Source organism: Panthera onca, chromosome A1, assembly GCF_046562875.1.
Source record: "Panthera onca isolate mPanOnc1 chromosome A1, mPanOnc1 haplotype 2, whole genome shotgun sequence".
Classification (NCBI taxonomy): Eukaryota; Metazoa; Chordata; class Mammalia; order Carnivora; family Felidae; genus Panthera; species Panthera onca.
Genome location: NC_138339.1, coordinates 120595471 through 120617550, shown reverse-complemented (window position 1 = coordinate 120617550; position 22080 = coordinate 120595471). Strand labels below are relative to the sequence as shown.

The 22080-nt window shown below is 41.3% G+C and overlaps 1 protein-coding gene across 7 annotated transcripts in view; it reads left to right on the top strand.

Moving 5' to 3' along the window:
• Positions 1-22080, top strand: part of ARHGAP26 (Rho GTPase activating protein 26) — a 423991-nt gene that overhangs the window by 210650 nt on the left and 191261 nt on the right. For all 7 annotated transcript variants that reach the window (XM_060635852.3, XM_060635853.3, XM_060635856.3 and 4 more), the window contains exon 12: positions 13623-13659. In XM_060635852.3, coding sequence (XP_060491835.1) covers positions 13623-13659 — 37 coding nt within the window. The remainder of the gene's footprint in view (positions 1-13622; positions 13660-22080) is intronic.

Genomic DNA, 22080 nt, shown 5'->3' with positions numbered 1-22080 from the left:
GGATATGGCCTGCAGGCTATAGTTGGCTGACTCTGACTCAGGGAATTCATACACATGTACAAAAGGAGACCAGTGGAAAGGTTGTTCACTGTACTGTGGTTTATAATAGTGAAAAATTGGCAATAATCTATATTGTTCATCTGTCCAGAAATGGATAAGCAATGGCTTATTCATTGAATGGAATGCTTTACAGTGGATAAAATGAATAAATTTGATCTGTGTGTATCAATGTGGATAAATCCCAAGAGCATAATAGTAACTGAAAAAGCAAGTTAGATACATACGTGGCATCATGCCATTTATGTACATTTTAAAAACATAAAAGAAATATGCTGTTTATGGACATGTATACACATAGAAGTATTCAAACAGGCTTAGGAATGGTACAACACCATCTGTGGGTAGAGGAAGAAAGGGACAGAGGTGGAGCTAGGGGCTATGATATTTATTTAGTTCCTTAGAGATCTCAGTTGGAAACAAATTTAGAAAGCTTCCAATATCAGCTCTATCTGCATCATGAGTCCTTGGGTGACTGTCAAGTGTGGTTTTTTATTTTTTGTTTTTTGGTTTTTTTTTTTTGTATTTTTATGTATGCTGAAAATTTTTCATTGGCTTATGTTTGACTGTGTACATACATACACAGTTGATCCTTATTATTCACAGAGTCCATATTTGTGAATCTACCTACTTGCAGACATTAGTTTATATCCCTAAATCAATACTGGTAATGTTTTCATAGTCTTGGTGATACGCACAGAGAATGCAGAGAAACATTTTAGTTGCCTGACACGTGTTTCCAGCTGAGGTTGGACAAGGTGATATACTCTGCCATCATGTTTGAGCCCTCAGATTGTAAGTAAGTGTCCTTTTTGCTATATTTAGCACCACTTATTTTGTGTTACTGTGTTTTTTTGTTGGTGATGACACTGTTTAAAATGGTCCCCAGGCCTAGTGCTGAAGTTCTGGCTAGTGTTCCTAACCACAAGAAGGCTGTGATACATACTACAGAGAAGACACCTGTTAGATGAGCTTCCATCTGGCATCAGATAAAGTGCTGTCAGTCAGGATTTGGGTGTTAATGAATCAACAATATATAGGATAAGGTGTCTTTAAACAGAAACACACATCAAACAAGGTTATGTGTTGATCAGTTGATGAAAATGTTGGGACCAGAAGCTTGTGGGAACCTAACTCTGTGTTTCCCATAGTCCCATATTGACTAATTCAGTGTTTATGGTAACTTTAAAGAACATAACCAGAATGAATAATAAGAATTGACTGTATGTGTGTATGTATGTATGTCTGTTTTATTATTGTATATTTAGAATTACATTGCATTTTCGGTTGTTTTATATTCATATACAATATTTGTATGTAAATAGTTTTTTTTTCCAAGTTAAAAAAAGATAATAAGCACTAAATAGAGGAGCCTGCAGAGTTGCTTGGGTTGCATGACAGGGTAGGGTTCAGGAGAGGTGAACATTTAAAGGACACAGGCTAATTATATCAAGTGCTGCAGGAAAGGTCCCGTAAGTAGCTTTGTCCTGTGTTTACCTGTCGTGCTCTCCAGTTCAGGTCGGAAGTAAGGCATATCCTACTCTCTCCTGTCCTCCCCTCTGGAGGGGGGACCCCTGTGGGCTTAGTTCTCCCAGTTACCTTTGGCTTCTGGCTGTGCTTGTAATTGAGCTTGGTGGCTCTGTGTATGCCATGGTTCAGCTCTCTACAGAGGAAGCAAAGGAAGCTGGGATTAGGCACTTTGTGCTTGTGATGCCGATATGCATAACAACTCCTTAATTCCCAGTCAGCTTTAAACTACATTGTTCAGTAAACTGAGCTGGTCTTTGGTCAGCAGCCTTCTCAGCCTGCTTCTTTTTCCTTCTGTCCTTACTCCTTGTTCTAAGTTTGCAAGACCTCATTCTTTTTTTTTTTTTTTTTTTAATGTTTGTTTATTTTTGAGATGGAGGGAGGGAGTGAGGGGGGCGCATGAGCAGAGTAAGGGCAGAGAGAGAGAGGGAGACACAGAATCTGAAGCAGGCTCCAGGCTCCAAGCTGTCAGTCCAGAGCCCAATGCAGGACTCGAAATCATGAACCATGAGATCAGGACCTGAACCAAAATCAGATGCTTAACCGACTGAGCCATTGTCCCTACAAGGGGGCCCCTACAAGACCTCATTCTTAACTAGTTGTCAGCAGTCCCCAGTTTAGCAGGTTGCTGAAAAGATATAAGGTGTGACCTTCCCATTGTGTATGAAACCTATAAAATGAATAGAGTCTTGACTTGAGCCCCTCAGGACTGAAAGGACTCGTTTTTGATGGTAGGATATGTTAACAGTTAGGCAGTGGTGGAGTCTGGAATTTAAAAAAAATTTTTTAATTGTTTCAGGTGTCTCTTTTGATGGATTAGGAAATTAAGATCCAGAGAGAGGGAGAGTCTTAAGATCACACAGGTCAATGGCTCGTCAAGACCACACACTTGTTAGCTCCCAGGGCTCCTTGCCTCTTCAGATTAAAGTGTGTAGGTAGCCATGTGGTTAGCCATGTGCCCTGAAAGTTAGGCTTGATCAGATAGATAAATAGAGAGAGAGAAAGAGAGACAGATCTTTATAGAGCTCATTTACTTACCCCTTTGTCCTGTGAACTGAGCATGTAGGGAGCACATAGCGGTTTTGTTAATAGTATGAGGACCCCTAAAGGTTATATGGATCGACTCTGTATGACAACTTTCTAGGGGGTGAGGAGAAGTGGAGTGAGGTGATTAGTGCTACTCATGACTGAATTTGTATTTTAAACCATTGAGTTTCAGATCTGGGCTGTGACTCAGAAGCGCCTTTAAATTATGTTTACAAACTAGGGGAACTAGGGAAATTAATTCAAGATGGACCATAAACTTTAAACGTAAAAACTGTCACTATGAAGTTTCCAGAAGAAAAAACATAGTGCAAAATGTTTGTTGTCTTTGTCTGGTGTTAGCAGAGATTTCTTAATAGGATATAGAGAGCAATACCTCCACAAAAAAGAAAACTTTGACTTTAAATTTGACTCTAAAAACTTGTCCTTATCAAAAGGTACCATTGAGAAAGTCAGTTGGCAAACCAGAGGATGGGAGAAAATACTTGCAGAACATATATCTGACACAGGACTTATATCCAGAATGTATTGAGAGCTCATAAAACTCAGTAATAAAAAGGACAATTCCACAAAAGACTTGAAGAGAGGCCTCACAAAAGAAAATTAAGAATGTCTAGTAAGCTCATGAAAAGCTCATCACCATCATTAGTTATCAGCAAAGTGCAAATTAAAACCATAGTGAGATATTCCTATATACCCACCAGAATGGCTAAAATTAAGACTGCCAGTACCATGTGTTGGTGGGTCTGTGGAACAGCCGGAGTACTCAGGCATGATTGGTAGGAGTGTAAGACAATCCTGTTGGAAATGAGATTGGCAGTGTCTTGTTTAATAATAAAAAATCCATACCCTATAACTGAGCAATTCCATTCTTGGTTATGTACACATAACATAACAGGTTATGTACATTCCTGGTTGTGTACACATAGAAACGAAAGCCTATGTCCTCAGAAAGACTTACACAAAAACATTTGGAGTATCTTCATTTATGATAGCCAAAGACAGGGAACAACACCTTGGGTGTCTGTGAACAGGAAAATCAATATACAGTGATATAGTCAAATAATAAAACAATACTCAGTCATAAACAGGACCAGAAGTATTGATTTCATGCTACCGCATGGATAAATCCTCAAAATTTTATGCCGAGGAAATAGGATGGCCATAAAGAGTATATACTGTATGATGCCATTTATATGGTGTTTAAGGACAGGCGAAACTAATGGTGGGTGCACACCACAACAGAACAGTTACTGCACGTGTGTGCAAGCGTGTGTGTGTGTGTGTGTGTGTGTGTGTGTGTGTGTGTGTGTGTGTTGGGGGGCTCTGGGAGAGGGTTGGAGGTAAAACCGCAAGAGGCCTGAGGTGATAGAAAATTTCTGCCTTGATCAGGGTTTTTAAGGCATGGATGTATGAAATCATCACAACTCACTTAAGAGTTAAAAAAGGCCTTACCTTAAAAAGGCTGATAAACCAATATTGAACTTTAGTAAATGATAAGGGTACTCAAGTGCTTAGATGAGAAGTGCTGATGTCTGCAACAGTTTATAAAAAGAGGAAGTTGGATTGGGGCGCCTGGGTGGTTCAGTCAGTTTAGCGTCCAGTTCTTGATTTTGCCTCAGATCATGATCCCAGGGTCATGGGATCGAGCCCCATTTGGGCTCTGTGCTGTGTGGAGCCTGCTTAAGATTCTCCCCTTCTCTCACTCTCTCTCTCTGTCTCTCTTCCTCTCTCCCTCTCCCTCCCCCTCCCCCTCCATTTGCCTCTCTCTCCCGCTTGCACGTGTGCTCTCCTTCTAAAATAGAAGAAAAAAAGTTTTCAAAGTCAATGTTGAGAGTAGAGCATGAATATGCTGTTCTGGCTGACCTGGCCTAAATCATACTGTCTGTCTACCCTCCAGAGTCAGAGGTGGCATGACCTCTGCCTGTGAGGGAGAAATGTGGACCCTTAGAAGGAGAGCCAGGGGTACACCTGCCTAAACACGAGTGAATGAACACTGTGGGTAACCAAAACACACAGCATCATTTCTAAGAGCTCTGCTGGTCCCAGCCTTACCCTTTACTCCAGTCATTGTGCAGGAAGTCCTATAGAATCTTGATAAATCTCCTCCCTTTGACACTGTCTGGAGATAAGAAAGGGCCCGGTGTAATAACATATAACCTCTACAGAACCAGAAAGGATTCTAGAATCTACTCTTTCAGTTTGCAAACCCCATTCTGCTCCTTGAGTGTTAACAGGAAAATAACAGAGATTGCTTATGTCATGGAGCTGAGGATCTCCTCCCCACCAGCTCAGAGCAAGAAAATCAAAGTGAATATTTCCAGAACCCATTGCTGCATATGCTGGGTTGACATCAGGGTTTTTTCCTAGATTAGGGGTAGGACCTGTATGTGAGGAAACTTGGCTTTGAGTCATCTATCTAGAAATGCAGTACTCTGACCTCATAGTTGTTTCTGTCAAGGAAAGAAGTCACCTGTGTCTCTTTGGGATAAATTTGCCTCCTGCCTCTCAAAGAGGCATTGTCTGGATTAATATGATCAGTGTAAATGCCACTTGGTTGAAATTGTCTGAAGGAAGAAGAGAATGGAAGTTGAAAGGAGTGAATTTTGTGCAGTGACTCACTGTCTGGCGGTCCTTTCTCTTGGGCAGGGCCCTGCTCTGAAAGCAGAACGTCACAGGCTCCTACTTTGGGATCATGTGTACTGTACCAAAGAATTTCTCATGCAGTTTCCAAAGCACAAAAGACAAGGTTCTCTCTGCTGCTGATGGAGCTCTGTCACTCTTTCCAAAGGCATGAGGGGGTGTGAGGGGGGCAGAGGAACACAGAAAGACATTCTCTGTTGAGGATTACAATTTTTGCCTGGCGAATGGGGAAGTAGAAGCTTCGTGCTGATGGGCTAGTGGTTTCATACCTGCTTTTTAATGTTACATCTGTGTAAAGCCCGGAAATGTTAAAGGCAGAAGACTCCTTGCACTGTGATCTGACCACATCCTACATACGTGTCAGTTCATATGCCATCTACTTAATGTCGTGCATTTGATATCGAGTGAGTTTGTGTTTTTTATTTTTTATTTTTTTCTGTTGCCCTTAAAATTTTCCTAAAATACTTTTCTTACTTGGACATTACTTAGATTTCATTTTTCCTCTTTTGCGTCCAGGTTTGTTTGTATTGGCTGTGACTCCAGTCTTGGGTTGAAAGCTAGGGAAGTTGCTTATAGGGGTTTTCAGGATTTCTGAATATGAAATTCAAGGAAATTGCATAATGTTGCAGCGTTTCCTCTTGTTGCTCGCTTGTTACTCAAAATACAGTAGTTTCTTCTAGAAGCTTGAAGGAATTTGGCAGATCCTACCCTCTGATGGTCTTTTGTGGTCTAGAGAGTCAGTGTTATCCTGATTTGAGGCTGAGTTTTTCTTGAGGTCAAACAACAATGCTTCCTGAATTATAACTATGGCAACAGTGTTTATATAACACTCCAATCACAGGGCTGTGGGGGAGGAGGAGTACTCATAGCAATCAGTGTTAGTAATTCCAGAAACATTGCACTCCTGCTTAATTTACCAGGACCAGAAACAGGTTAAAATAGATGGCCCCTCTTGACTGGGGATCTGAGTATGACTGACCACTTACATGCTCTGGGAGGAACGGTTTCACCCTTTCCCTTAAAGTGATGTGAGCTTGATTTGAGATTTCTCACAGGAAAGTATGTTAAGGGCCAGTGACACTGACAATGTGAAAGCATCACTATAAAGATAATATTCTCATCAAGGGCCTTATGACCCACTGAGAATGACTGGAACAATGTTCTTCCTTTGTCATAAGCTCCTTATCCCTCAGTCAGGAGTGACACATGGACCCCTATAGAAGTGTGAGATGGAACTAACTGGTCACCGGGGATTTATTTGCAGATTAGAAATAATGGAAGAGGAGAAATTGTATTCTGAAGAATTAAATTGCTTAGAATACACTGTCAGAGCAGTGAGAGGTCAAAGCAGTAGAGTGGTCTGCAGCCATGAAGGCAGGAAATCTTTGTGGCAGGAGCAGAAAGGGAAATAGCATTTTTGAGCACTTGCAGGTACTGTGAGGCTATTTGAATTCTCCCAATACTCCATCAAAGTATTATTATTTAGCTCTAATTTACAGTAATAAAACTTATTCAGAAATGGTAAATCGCCACGTGAAGGCATGTAGCTAAAAGGTGGTAGAACACCACTCTCTAGGGCCGCACACTTCCTGGCCACCACCCTCCTTCATCTGATCCTGGGCCACTTCCTCCAACCTAGAAATTTGAAGGCGTGTACAGGTGGAAGAGAAGATTCACAATAATTCAACCTGAGATGGAGCTTCATTTGTCAACCCAGGAATGCCCAGGGCTGCCTTCTTGATGAAGTAGAGCTTAGTCCTGTATGTCACAATGACATTGAGCCAGTCGCCTTGCTTTGGTGGACCATGAAGAGCTCTTAACTGTCTGTTATTTACATCCCACTAGTATCTGCCTTCCTAGGACTCCACCCTGCCGCTCCTCTCTGTTCAGAATAGTAAGTCTTCCCATTCTTCCACATGACAGCCTTTTGAGTGTTTGAAGACTAGTATTGTGATGGCTTGAAGACTTGACTACAGCCAGAGCTGTGGTTGAGGAAATACATCTTGGAGTAGCGGTGTGTATGCCGGATAAGAGCAGAAGAAGGGCAGAGCCACCAAGACTAGGGAGAAGGCCAATGTCAGAGTGCTGACAAGATACCAAAACCTGACCAATGTCAGTAGAAAAAGAAATGGGAATGAGGAATAGATTTGAGGAATACGATCGTGATAGAATTGATCAATTGGTTCTGGTGGCTCCCCAAGGAGAATGAAAGTGGTATCCACGAGGAGCATGGATGCTGGGAGGAGCAGCAGGTGTCCAGAACACTTTATTTTCCCCAGTCTTACCGAGGAATTACACAAGAAGTGAGCCTGCTATATCCTTAGGTACAGAGCATCAGGGAATGAATGGGAAAGAAAGTTCATTTTTCCATCATCATTGTTACAATCGCGTTGAACAGCAAGCAATCATTTGTATTCACTGGTATGCTGGTGTGTTTGTAAGCAAATGGCTTGAGGGACCATCAGATTGTCTATCCACTTGGCTTCAGGAACACAACCATTTGGTCATAGTTTGCTGGGCCATTTTCCAAGAGACTGCCTGAGCCTGAGGTGCCTGTGTTGCATAGGTGCAGGGAGACTCGATACTATGAGGTATAGGAACTCCTTTCTTGGCATTTCACAAGTTCCTGGTGACACCATAGCCTCTGAAACTGTTAGCAACGATTTACTGACACCAGTTGGGGGTAGTGCTAACACGGAGCAGAGAAAACAGATGGCTCTGTGAGGAGTTTTGATAGCCTCACCTTAAGCCAAATAATGTAAATCTGCTTTATATTGCCTTGTAATAAGTCCTGAGTGGTACACTTTGATTCTTCTCTAATGTAGAGATTCCTGGTGCATTTGCCAGGTGTCTGAAAGAATGCTATATGCTCCCTCAACAGTGATAGATCTGGCTTACCTTTTCTACCAGGTCAGTGCATCAATGCGTTGTCCTCATCAACTCCAACATGGGGATTTAAAAAAAAAAAAATCAGTCTCTTTTACTCTTCTCCTCAAAAAATGTTCATCTAATCAATACTTATTGAGTGGCCTGCTGTATTCTAGTTACTGAACCCTCTTTACAAATAATTCTGCAGGGTGCAAGAGCAAGGTTTTCACATTTGTTCAGGAGGAAGTCATTGGGAAGAGCTGTCAGATAGATTTTTATTGGCTTCACTTTCAAGAGAGCCTCCCTCAGCCAGCAAATGTGATACTGGTAGGAGTGGAAAGGGTGAGCCAAAGGGAGCGTTGCTAGGTGAGAAATAGACAAGCAGCAGCAGCCACCATTTGATTTCGATTCTCTCCAGCCCATCAGGCCGTGGTGACGAGAGGCACACTTGTCACGTGAGGAGGGGGAGCCCGTACCCAGCTCCAAAGCTCTGGCCCCTCTGGACGCTGTTGAGACACATCCTTCTTTAGTGAAAGCTATTCAGACTGGCTTTACTTTCCATGCTTCAGATTCAAACAGTTCCTTCTCCTACCTCTTGCAATACAGCTTGAGGCCCACCATGAGAAGGGTGTCTCCCCTTGATGTAAAAAATGCATGTCAGTTACTGAGTGGCAGACCAAAGGTGTCTTACTAGTAACTGCTCAGAAGCGGCACTTAAAGTTTCTAAATTGAGCCTGTTGATCGAGATTGACGAGGATTCCAGCAAGATGCTGTGCTAAGAATTCTGTCTGCCACACAGTCCTTGGCAAGTTCTCTGTGTATGTGCTCAGAGCTTCAGGGAAGGATGTTTTTTGGGCATCCTAAAGTGTCTCAAGATGGTTGTGGCTTTCAATTACTGCTATACTTGTATTAATTGGAAGTTGGTAAAATTACTGTTAGGTTTAAATTGGGTGGAAGTTTTGTTCTTACATAATGGTTGCATTGTTGACTTTGTAATTACTGCTTAGCTTCTTTTGAGTTTTTTGTTAATTGCCAAGGTTTTTTTCTCCCCTGGGAAGGGGGACTGAGTGGGGAAGTTGCGTGAGGTTGTAGTTAAGCACGGAATCTAGTCTAGAGGACTCTGCCACTTGTTAGCTTTGTAACCTTCAGAGCGTTATTTAACCTTCATAATGCTATAAAGTAGAGGTGGTGGTAGTGTCCCACAGGCTTCAGGACAAATTAAAGTAATTCATGTAAATGCTTGGTATGGTACATGGCCCATAATTTGTGGTGGAAAGTGGTTGGACAAGACATGGGTGGTAGGTGGTTATTTTATATTTGACTGCTATTAAAAAAAATTGAGAACCTGTTGCTCTAAAAGTTGGTTTTAGATCAAACTTTTTTCGTGTTTTCCTTTAGTCCTTTAATTAATTTCAGTTGGTTGAATTAACATGCTAATGAGTCCAGTGTCACTGGATCCCTCAAACTACACCCCCATCCTTAGCCTTCTATGCCTTGTGGGGTAAGTGTGAAGGGAAGGAAGGAGAAGGATGATCGCGATAGTGGTGAAATTTCATTTTTATGGAGTGTTCAGTGGGACACGGAATTGTGATAAATGTTGTATATCTCTTACCTCATTTAATTTTCACAGCACCGCTAAGAGGTAGGAAATGTTAATATCCCCATTTTACAGGTGGCAAGATTGTGGTTTAGAGATGGTAAGTGATTTGAGAAAGCATGTTAACTGATTCAGTCTTCCTTGGAGCCATAATTCACCAACTGTTTAGTGACTCATGTCCCTGTGAGTTGATCCAGGACAATTATGTTCTGTCCTTTCAAGACCAAGGCTCTTGAAAAGCTTCCTTGAAAGCTTATAAACCTGGGATAATTCTGCTTATCAGTTGTAAGAGAGAAGCCATGGCCAAAGAGACCTTTTATTTCAGGGAGCTGTACTTAACTCTGTGCTTCAGTCTTAGACTAGTAACTATGAGATCTATAGAAGAAGGTTTCCCCTGAAATTAATACAACACTGTATGTTAATTATACTTTAATAATAATAATAATAATAATAATAATGATAATAAAGATTTTCCCAGAACAGACTGTTTCTAAAGGGTGAATTGCACGCCCTTATCTTGTGTCAGTATGAAAGATATTTATGAACCATAGACTAGTGGTTTTGCTTGATAGTCATGTGCATTTGCTGCTGATTGGAAAAGTGAACAAATATTGTAACCTCCGTTTAGAGGCAAGATAGAATAGGAAGCCTCCCACTGGCTGTCTGTCCTTGGACAAACTAACCTCTCTGGGCCTCAGGTTTCACATCTGTTAAATGGGAATAATGCTAGTACGTAAGCCATATGGTGGTTAAAAGGATTCAGTGATGTGTGTGGTACTTGGTAAATTAAACAAAGCCATCCCCACTTAGTGCTATTACCGTGCTGCCATCTGGCCTGTGAGATGGTGAGGCTGTTCTCCCCTCCCCCCGCCCCCCGGGGGCCTTCCCTGTCAGGCCATGTAGTCACACAGTTCTGGCAGGCATGGTTTGTTAGCTTTATTTCAAAACTCATTCTCTTTGCCTCATTTACCAAAGTAGACAGAGATTAATGGCCTGGCCTCAAAGGATCGGGCAGCACATGTTTCTGGCACCTTTGGCTCATTGATCACGCCTCTCCAATTTGGGGAATGCTTGGGTGTTGTGGGCAAGGGCCTCCTGAGACCCCAGAAAGCTTGAAGGAATGTAATTTAGTGCTAATTCTCCTCCTAATTAAGGAGAGCTAAAAGCCTTGAATTTTGTTTTCCTTTCTGGATTTTGCCACTAATAAACAGGAGCTAGTTTTTCTTGGATGGAAAGTTTAAATGTAATGGACACAATGAATTGATCAGGGGTGGCCCCAAAAAAACACTTGACAGAATAGAGTCTCTTCGCTTGCACTTCCCTTACCGAGCTTTTCAAGGTTAGCGAACACCATTCACCATGGATTGCTGGTCCTAGCTGTTTGGTGGCTACCCGCTTCACTCACAGATGACAACATCTTGGAGGATCACCTTGCTGTCCTCTGCCCCAGAGTCATCTCCCTCCCTTCTCTACTGTGCACTGATGGCTTGTTGCACTGGTCTTCCTCCCCCCTGAAGGCCATGTGCCAGGATCACAGTCTTTTGGCTCCTAATCCTTAGAACTCTTTTTTTTTTTTTTTAAACATTTTTTTTTTTAATTTTATTTTTGAGAGACAGAGCGTGAGTGGGATAAGGGAAGAGAGAGAGGAGACATAGAATCCAAAGCAGGCTCCAGGCTCTGAGCTGTCAGCATAGATCCCGACACGGGGCTCGAACCCACAAACTGAGATCATGACCTGAGCCAAAGTCAGACTCTTAACTGACTGAGCCACCCAGATGCCCCTAATCTTGAGAACTTTTAAGCATAAAAAGTGATGCCTTTTCATTTGCCACGCAATCTGCCTCAAGTATGGAAACCCTTTTCTTTAATTTTTATCCTCCTGACTTCCGAATAGTGTCTGTGCCTCTGTAGTCTTCTTTAAGAAATCAATAATAATGATGGATTTATTTGTCTTATTTAGAGTTTGATCATTCAAAACCTTCTTGGTCGACTTGTTCAATTTACAGATAAGGCAGTAGAGGCCCAGACCTGGTGATAGCTTTACCCAAAGACAGAAGGCAACTGAGGGGCCAAGTTGAAAAGCTCTTCACCAGCCATTCCCACCCATACTTGGCTAGCAGATGAAAATCACTTTTAGAGTTTCATGGCTCTCTTTTTCGAGGTGCTTGGTCAGTACTTCCAGGGCTTAAATAAGTGCTTCTCAGCCATGAGTAGCCATCACAATCCCTTGAGATAGATACATAGATACATAGATACATACATACATACATACATACATACATACATATATGTGTACATAGTTAGGATGACCAACTTTACCCTATGCCTTTTCATATATACAGAATCATAATCACCAAAGAAAGATTTGAAAAACGTTGATTCTATCCCCCCCCACCAAGCAGAGGATTTACCTTAATAATGTTACCATATCAGGGATTGGCAAACTGCCCTACAGGCCAAACCCAGCATATTATCTGCTTTTTTTATTGCCTGTGAACTAAACATGTCATTTATAGATGAATATTTACAATTGATTTGATGGGAATACTAACTTTGACCCCTAATTAAGTCCAATGTTATCCTCCCTGTATAAAACCAATAAACAAAACTTCATTCTTCTGATTTGTGGATCTGCATTTTGAAAAATTACATTCCTTGGAAAAGATACTCCACATGGCCAATCTCATTTGAGAACTACTTACTCTAGAGAGGTATTGAGCCGAGCATTTCTGAAAAGAAAGCCTCGAAACCCTAATGGGGATTTTTACCTGCAAGGAATATTGTATCTGTATTTTAAAAACATGCTATATTTAAAATTTGTCAACCAAAAAATTTGTGGAAATTAGTTTTCTCTCTTATTGAACATGTACCTACATAATATTGATTTTTGTCTCTTGGCCTACAAAGCCTGTTATATTTACTTTCTGACTCTTCACAGAAGAAACTTGCAGATTCTTGCAATATGTCATTGTCTGTTTTCTATTGGAGTATTTTCCCTTTTTCTGTATTGGACCACTTCCCCTTTTATGATTTCTGTGAATCACTTAAGGGTTTTATATTATGAAAGTAGTATATTCTCCTTACAACATTAAAATTTCAAAAGTATATAAAGTAAAATGTGATTGGCCCCATTCCCTATTGTTAATACTTAGCAGTTTATAATGTATCTTTTTCCTGACTATGCCATTTACTAGCTGTGAGACCTTAGTTAACCTCTCTGTTTCAAATTCTCCATCTGTAATACAGTGATAACACTTCCTACCTAACAGAATTGTTGTGTAGATAATTTGAGATAATTCATACGTATTTCTCAGCACCTTCCTTGGTTCACAGTAAATGCTTAATGATTGTAACTATTTAAAAGTTTTCTTCTTTTTAATTTGTATACACACATAAATTTGTTTTTTTTTTTTTTTTAAAGAATATGATCTTTGGGGGCGCTTGGGTGGCTCAATTGGTTGAGCGTCCAACTTTGACTCCGGTCTTAATCTCATTGTCTATGGGTTCAAGCCTCATGTCTGGCTCTGTGCTGACAGCTCAGAGCCTGGAGCCTGCTTCAGATTCTGCAGCTCCTTCTCTCTCTGCTCCTCCCACCTTGCACTCTGTCTTTCTCCAAAGCAAATGTTAAAAAAAATTTTTTAGAGAATATTATCTTTTATTTTTTTTACAGTAAAGTTCCACAGGTGATTCTGATGTACACACAGTTGAGAACAGCTGAAGTGAATCCTAAGCAGTAGATGATTTTAGAGGGGATTCATATTTGGGGCCCACAAATTGCCTTCCATCTTACAGCACAAATTAGGGAAAGGGACAGGATATAATTTTCTTCGTTGAACCTGGGATGGTATAAAGTACACACAAGTAAATGTTTATTTCTATTTTCCAGGTCTACAATTCGAACAAAGACAGTCAGAGCGAAGGGAGTAAGTATGTCCCTTGGATAATTTCCTACAGCTGGGGTTGGGATGGAGCTTTAAAAGTTGCTGCTCTGGGGAAGAGCCACCAGGGGGTGCTGTGGGCATGTTGGGTCTGCCCCTTGCCCCTGGCGCTGTGTGAGGTGCTTCCACACTGACTTACTAAGTCAATGACTCCAGGGCATTCAGTGAGCTTGACTGGCAAGGCTGTAATGACACCTTGCATTATATAACCCTTCGCACTTTACAAAGCATTTTCATGTATATTATCTCAGTTAATCCTAGTTCTTGATAATGTAGTTCCAATCACCATTTAAAAGCCACTTAATTGAATAATACACAGCTCCCCAAGAACCCTGTCCTATGGGAAAGCCAGAATTGCCTCCTAGCCGGTCTTGTTCAAAGGACTGGAGAGGCAGCAGCTGTCTTGGTGATGGCTTAGTAACTCTGTGTTCTTCGTTACATTTTTGAAGAGGAAAGAGTAGAAATGGTAAACTCTGTAATAACACTCTTCTTTGATGGGAGTGACCCTGGGCAGTCTCTGTAGAATATACAACACATTTCCCCTACTGCTGGTTCCGAGCACTCTGGTTAATCATAATTTCCAAGGGCACCTGTAACCTTGCAAAGGCGATGGGATTAAAATGAAAAGCTATTGTGAGAGTGTTTGGACTGATGATATCCTTGGTGGATAGAAGTACTAACCAGTTCCTTCCAGGCTGCTTATAAGAGTGCAGAGGAAGTCCTGTCCCCTTGCCTCGAATTTGCTTTATAAAATCCACTTGAAGACAAATTCAAATATAGTGCAAACATGAATTCCAGTGATATCAAAAAAATCTGTAAAACAGGGACTCTCCATGTGGACAAAAGGATGAGGTATTTCTGTGTGTGTGAAATCCCTTAAAGGACAGAGATTTTCCTTTCGTTCTTTCCAAAATACAGATTTTGACCAGCAGTTTTATATAAAATACTAAGTAATTTGTATTGTTTGCTATTGGTACATTAAGAGGCCTTTCAAGGAGGGAAAAAGGTTTTTCTTTTTTCCTTTTCCCTCAAGAATTGAATAAAGGAAAATTTTTTCAAGGAAATATTCAAGGAAACAAGTGCTTCCCCCACTCCCCGCCCCAATCATCAGGTGGGATTGTTCTAGTGTATTTGAAATCAAGCCTGGCTAACTTTTCTAAAGTAACAATCGCAGAGGCACCTGGGTGGCTCAGTCAGTTGAGCATCCAACTCTTGATTTTAGCTCAGGTCATGATCCCAGAGTCCTGAGATCCAGCCCCACATCGGGCTCCACGCTGAGCATGGAGCCTACTTAACGTTTCCTCTCCTTCTGTCTCTGCCCCTCTCCTGCTCATGCGTGCATTCTCTGTCTCTCAAAATAAATGAATAAACATTAAAAAAAATTACATTAGCAAAAACCACAGACATAAAAATGAAAGAATATGGAAGGCCGTAGAGTAACTCACAGTAAGGGAGGAAGAACTAAAGAACCAGGTTTGAAAACATACCAGCTCTGGAGCCCCAGGAACCAGTAAAAAAGGGTCTTCTGAATAATAATTGCAGGTTGATGAAGGTCTAGACTGCTTTTAGTAGTCACCTCACTCTTCTAAAGATTCACATTCCCAGGAAGGATAACAACAGGTTGGTCTAGGTTGGGCAGATCAGGAGAAAACAACACACTGTCACTGACAGTTTTAAGAGTATTGCATAAGATGGGAGCAGGGTAGTTTGCCGGACAGAAATCAGGGAATCCACCATAACAAGAGAAGATAGATACCCAAGCAGACTAAAATAAAATAACATGCCTGTACGATGCCCCAAGCTGGGACACACTATTCTATAATAAAGGACCCAAGAACTGTGGGAGATGAGATGCATTTGAATGGAGACCACCACCCAGAAGGTTGCTTGTGACTTGTGATAAACCTTCTCTCTGCTTGAGATAAGGGCCTATAGATTTGAAAGATGACCCTGCTTCTTCTAGGGGGGCATGCCATCTCATCATACCATTCTGTAAGACCTTTGGGGAATATGCATCGGAAGCCAGTAGCCTTTGACCCAGTGATTTGTCTTAAGAAAATAGACTGGAGGACAAAAACGTTTGTGCAAAAAAGTTTACTGGAGCATTGGTAATAATAATAAAGATGGGGAGATAATCAGGTGTCTACTAGGAAGTTGATTAAAAATATCAAGGTACTGTGTAGTCTTTAAAAACAACAAGAGCAATCTAAGTATATTTGTGGAAATGGCTCCCACAGTTTATTGTTAATTGAGGTTTAAAAAAATCGGGTTACAGAGCAATGTTCTTAGTAAAGTAAATTGTTTGACTCATTTAGATGTATTGATAGAAAAAGTCTGGAAAGACATTTATCATGAAACTGTTTATTCGGAGAGAGGGTAGATTATTGGGAGGGACTGACCTGGTTTTTTTTTTTTTTTTTTTCTCCATGCTTTGCGTTGTCTGCAGTGAGCATATATTTATAATCATAGCTAGTAATAGATAGCATTTATCCACCACTTAACTATGTTTAAGGATGTTTTATGCATATGAACTTAGTTAATACTTGAAACACTGTGTGAGATAGGTACCTTTGACCTACTTTGTATATTAGGAAATTGAGACTAATAAAGTCAGGGGGCACCATTTAATCTGAATTCTGTGTAACCCCAGAGGCTCTACTGTTAACCACAAGAATATTCTGTCTCCTGAAGAAAAGAGCAACACAAGAAGTTCCATTTTGGAGAACACAGACCCTTGCAACAGTTTGCTCTTGGCATCCCATTATTCACAGAGTACAGAGAGCTGGCTGCCTGAAGTGTCTAATGATTTTTCAATTGCTTACCCTTTCATTTGGCAGGCTGGAGAGAAAAAAAAGATGGGGTAAAACATATTGGCCACTTTTCAGGAGTAGTTTGGATAGAAATGATTTTTTAAAGTATTATTGCAAAAGCTGTTCTGTTCACTGATGTCCAAGCTGGCACGACCAGAGTAGGGTTCTAGATTGATGCTTTCTCACCTCCTCTGGCCTTGGGACCCCTTTTTCATATCACATAATGCCTTAGCCTCCCCTCCTTTCTGATGTGGTTGTACTTTCCGTATCTGTGGATCGAAGTAATTTTCATTTCCACTCTATATCCACCCATAGGGCTTATCTGCCACAGGTGGCACTATTGTCCAGGGTCTGATTGTTCAGCAACTCCCTGTCTGTTTATACCACAGTCAAAACTGTTCCAGAGGGTAGTCAGTCTGATAGGAATTTCAGAGTGTGACATTGCTCTTTGCCTTGAGTATCCAAATGCTAAATGGCTAACATTTTCCTTTCTAGAAAATGTTTTCATGGGAGTTTGAATGCCACCATTTTATCCCAGAGGCAGGATGTTTTGAAGGGCCAGGTAGCAAAAGGAAATTCCTCTGGGGACACTTCTGAATTTATTGCTTTCATCTTCAAGTTCCTCTCAGGGCATACAGTGCCTGTGGGGTGTTGGGGCCATAAATAATGCCTGTCTGCTGCTGGTACTTTCCAAATGGCCCAGTTGTCAGGGAGAGGATGGCAGCAGGTAAACAAATGCACATTTCTTCCCAGAGGCTTTTTCCTCTCTCCTGTAAGCTCCATTTGAATCTCAGGTGTAGAGGGTTGGAATTAATCCTACTACCTGATTTGTGGCATGGGATCATCACAGGTTCCTTCCTTCCTTCCCTCCTTCCCTCCTTCCCTCCCCCCCCTTTGAATTCTCTTCCCAGCTGTTACTTCTTTCCTCCTCTGAAGACCACCATTCTAATGAGTACTTTAAAATTTTTTTTTTGAGCAACGTATATTTTTTTCTACCTGTATTTTTCAGTTATATAAATTATGATATGTGTTGTTCTCTTTCTTTGCTTCCTAGGCATTGTGTTAGGAGCCATCTACATTCTCCTGTCTGCTTCTAGACTGTGGCTTCTGTCTGCTGCGCCGCACTCCCCCCCCCCCCCCCCCACCCCCGTGTGTAACACTGTGTATCTGTTTTTACAGAGCTGCACACTCCATCTCCTCATGCTTCCAGCTCCTCATGACCACCACTAACACCACAATGAACATCTTTGTACATCTTGTACATCTCCCTGTGTGAGAATTTTTTTTGGAATATACCCATGAGGAGAATTGTTGGCCAAAGGGTGTGCATGTACTTAGTTTGAGGGAATATTTCTCCAGAGTGGTCAGTTCACAGTCCCATTACCCCTACACGAGGATTTCTTCTTTTCTGCCAACTCTTGCCATTATTCAGCTTTCTAATTTACTGTCACTCATATAAATAGAAAATGATAGCTCATTATTGTTTTAATTTGGGTCTCTCTGATAATCAGTATGTTTGAACATCTCTTTGTATGCCTGTTGACTGGGTTTCCCCTTCTGTTTATTGCCTATTCATGTCCTTTGCTCATTTTTCTATTTAATTTGCATTTTTTTCATGTTGATTGGTAAAGTTTGTTCTCTATTTTAGATACTCATCCCTTGTTGGTTGTAGACATTTTAAATACATTTTCCCATTTTGTCATCTGTGTATTAATATTATATGTGATAATCTTACTTGACTGTAAAGCTTTCTTATGTATTGAAATGCATCTTTTTTTGTGCCTTCTGGTTTATGATTTTCAAGTTGCATTTTAAAGAAGGCCTTTCTACAGTGCTTAGGTGGCTCAGTCAGTTAATGATCCAACTCTTGATTTCAGCTCAGTTCATGATCTCATAGTTGTGAAATGCAGCCCTGCTTAGCACTGGGCATGGAGCCTGCTTAAGATTCTTTCTCTGTCTTCCTCTTCCCCTTCCTCTCTCTGTCGCTATCTCTCTGTCTCTCTCTCAAAAATAAATGAAAGGAAGAAAGCAGGCCTTTATGACCTATGTCACAAATATATGCACCTACATTTTGTTTTTTTGGCTTCATAATTCTTTCTTTCCCAATGAGGTTTCTAATTCAACTGATACCTACCATTGTATATAGTGTTTCATGAAGATCCAGTTTTTTTTTTATCCACACAAAGACTCATTTTTCCCAAAAATGTCATTCTTTCTGGTTTTGACTTACAGTGCTGTCTTTATTGTATATTAGGCTTGCATATCTGAGCTCTGTCTCTAGTTCTTTATGTTCTTGGTCTGTTTGCTCGTGTGCCAGTACCTCTGTGCTTTTCATATGATGTCTTTGAGGTAAGTCTTAATGTCTGGTACTCTACTTTTTAAAATTTTTTTTAATTTTTTAATGTTTATTATTTTTGAGAGAGAAAGAGACACAGCATGAGTGGGGGAAGGACAGAGAGTGAGAGGGAGACGCAGAATCTAAAATAGCCTCCAGGCTCTGAGCTGTCAGGACAGAACCTGATGCGGGGCTTGAACTCACTAACTGTGAGATCATAACGTGAGCTGAAGCCAGACACTTAACCAACTGAGCCACCCAGGTGCCCTTGGTACTCTACTTCTTAAGATTTGACTTAGCTGCTTGTGGACCTCTGTCCTTCTGTGTAATTCTAACATAAGTTTGTAAGCTCCTCAAAACCTTAAAACTTTGCTTTAGAATTGCATTGAATTATATAGATTAATTCAGAGAAAATTGACACTTCTATAATCTTCGGTCATCTCACAAAACTTGGACTATCTTTCCCTTTATTCAGATCGCCTGTGCCCTTCATCAGAGTTTTAGTTTTCTGCCTAGAGGTCTTGGGTATTCTTGGTTAAGTTAATCCTTACAAGCTAAATTCAAAAATCAATCTGCTATTTTTTGCCAATTCTATGGGCCTCTTACCGGGGATCCTGCTGCCATCAGGGGACCTTCCCTGGGTTTGTTCATAGATGTCAGGATTATACATCAGTGATGCTGAGTTTTTTCTTACCTGTTAGAGAAAGGAAGGGAAAAAAATACAAGTAAGGATACTAGAGAGGAAGGGAGAATGGTTTGTTATTCCATAAGGTGCTTTACCGATCACACACCAGTGCCAGTTACCTAGGCAGCTGATACCTGTCATGGATTTGCCTCCTTTCTCATTGCAAAGAATAGGACTCTGCCCTGGGCAAGAACCCCTCCTCCCAGTCCACCCTATCTGGCCCCTTGTGCCTCCTCAGTCTCCATGTCCTATTGCTTGCTCTCCTTTTGACTGCAGCTGTGAGATTTCTCACCAGAGGCTCTGTGAGAATTGGTTTATTCTCCTTTGAAATGAGCTCCAGTAGGTATCAAGAGAAGAAGCCGAGAAGTGGCCTATTCCCCTCCAAGGCTGCTGTTGTCCTGTAGTCCCAGCTGAGGGACAGTTAGAGCATGCAAGAGAGTAATGGGAGGGCAGGCTTTCCTAGGGTGGGTTGATGTCTTCGAAGTTAGAAGTTTTAAATAATAAATGTCACTGCCTACTTAGTTCTGAAAAGATTAGCTTGTTTACAGAAATGCTACCCTCCCACTGCTTCTCCAGCTGTTTAAAGGCTGAAGGCTGACAAACTGAGCCGCAGAGAGCTCAGTCTCCTAATCTTGACTTCACGGTGCCACTTTCCTTAATGTGAATATTAATTCAGATTCCATGGGTTAATCAGATTATTTCAAAGGAATATGCCCAGGTTGCCTCAGACATGCCTTCTTGTGCACTTCAGACTCAGCTCAACACCGACCGTCTGGCTTTTCGAGAGGATCTTGCAGTGGTCTATGGTGCTTCCCACTCTTGTTCCCTGTGTTCTGGTTTGCCCCTACCTGCACCTTTCACTTGGTTTCCCAGCAGGAGTCCAGCATTCCTGGAGCACTTCACTGAATTAATAGCTCTTGGGAGTTTTTAAGTGCCTGTGGCCTTGGGCAGTGTGAGTGTGGAGGGGAAGGACACCCACAAGTAGAACATGTACCTCTGCCTTTAAGGAGTATATGGTCTGCTTTTGAGGTTGACAGCACACAGAGATGATAGCCAGATGGTCCAGTGCGTGTGTGGGTGAGTGTAATCGTCATGCTATCTGTAGATACACCTGCTGTGCAGACAAAATGCCCCGAGCCAGTTGGTTGGAGAGTGAGCTCAGAATGGGGTTCCATCTAGGCTAGCAAGATTTAAAAAAATGGGAACTTCCTACCTTCCCTCCTCTTCCTCCAGGAGAAGGAAATAGAGCACTTCCTCTGCTTCCACATCTCAGTCCCTTCTTTTCCTTCCAGTTTGTTGTTAATCTTTGACAGGAATCCTTTGTGTTTATAAAATGCTCAAGAAGTCACTGGAGTTTGTTATTTACACTGGATCTTGTGTATGTGTGTGGGGTGGGGGAAGCAGTGATTGGAGAAAGAATGCAAAGTTGGAATTAGGATTCACTCATCTGTAGGGTGTAGACATTGAATCTCCTAAGCAGCTTGAAAAACAGTTATTTTTACTAACTATAAAAATCATATGAACTCATTGTAGAATGTGCAGGAAATACAGCATTTATTTTCAGAAATTCAATAGAAGTCATCTCTAATACCACCCCACTGATATTTCCTTCTTGTCTTTTTCTCGTGATATCTTTCTTACATGGATTTTGTCAATGTTGACATGTATTTTGACTTACTTGGCATTACAATGAATATACTTTTGGCATCCTACTTTAAAAAATTTACAAGCATTTTCCCACGTCATGAAAATTGTTTATGAATGCCATTTGCAATGGTTGTTTAATATTCTGTCATAGGATTATATCCACATTTCTTGAACTATTTCCTGTCATTGGACTTAAATGTCCCTTCCAGATTTTTGCTCTTATGAGTAATATCAGCCTGAACACTCCTCTACATCAGTTTTTGCACATACCTCAGATAATTTCCTGTGGGTAGGCTCTGCCATGTGGATTGGAGAGAGCTGTTTTAGTGGAGGGCCACGTGAATCGTGTGGCTTAGCATGCTGGCACACTGGCTCCGGAACTGTGGGTCAGTGCAGGACATCTTTCAGCTTGCATTGCCTTTTATGTAAAAATGGGGGATAAATAACACCAACTGCCTCACGAAGTTGCCGTGACGATTGGAGTTTAGCAAAGTGTCTGGCATATTAGTTAAGAAATGCTTCATTACCGTTGGTTCTCATCTGTCTCATTATCTGGTCGTGCCAATTACTGTGTCGTGTGAGAGGGGGAAAGCTCCCTGGATGGGCAGAAGAGTTCCTGAGGGGAGCAGGGAGGAGAGCGGAGGGTGGCAGCTAACGCCCCTGCTGTTGTCAGGCCTGGCGCCTTGTGGGTGTTAGTTCATTAAATGACTACATTTCTCGAAGTGGCATATGCATGCTACTTGTGGTATCTCTGATCATTTTAGATAGTAGCGGGCACACATTTTAAATTCCCATTTGGATTTGTATGTTTATTTCCACATTTATTAGGGGGAAAACACATGAACATGTAAACCCTCAGGTTGTCTCAATGCTATTGCTTAGCAAACCAGGAGGCCTTTTCAGTAAAGAGTCATATAGTAAATGTATTC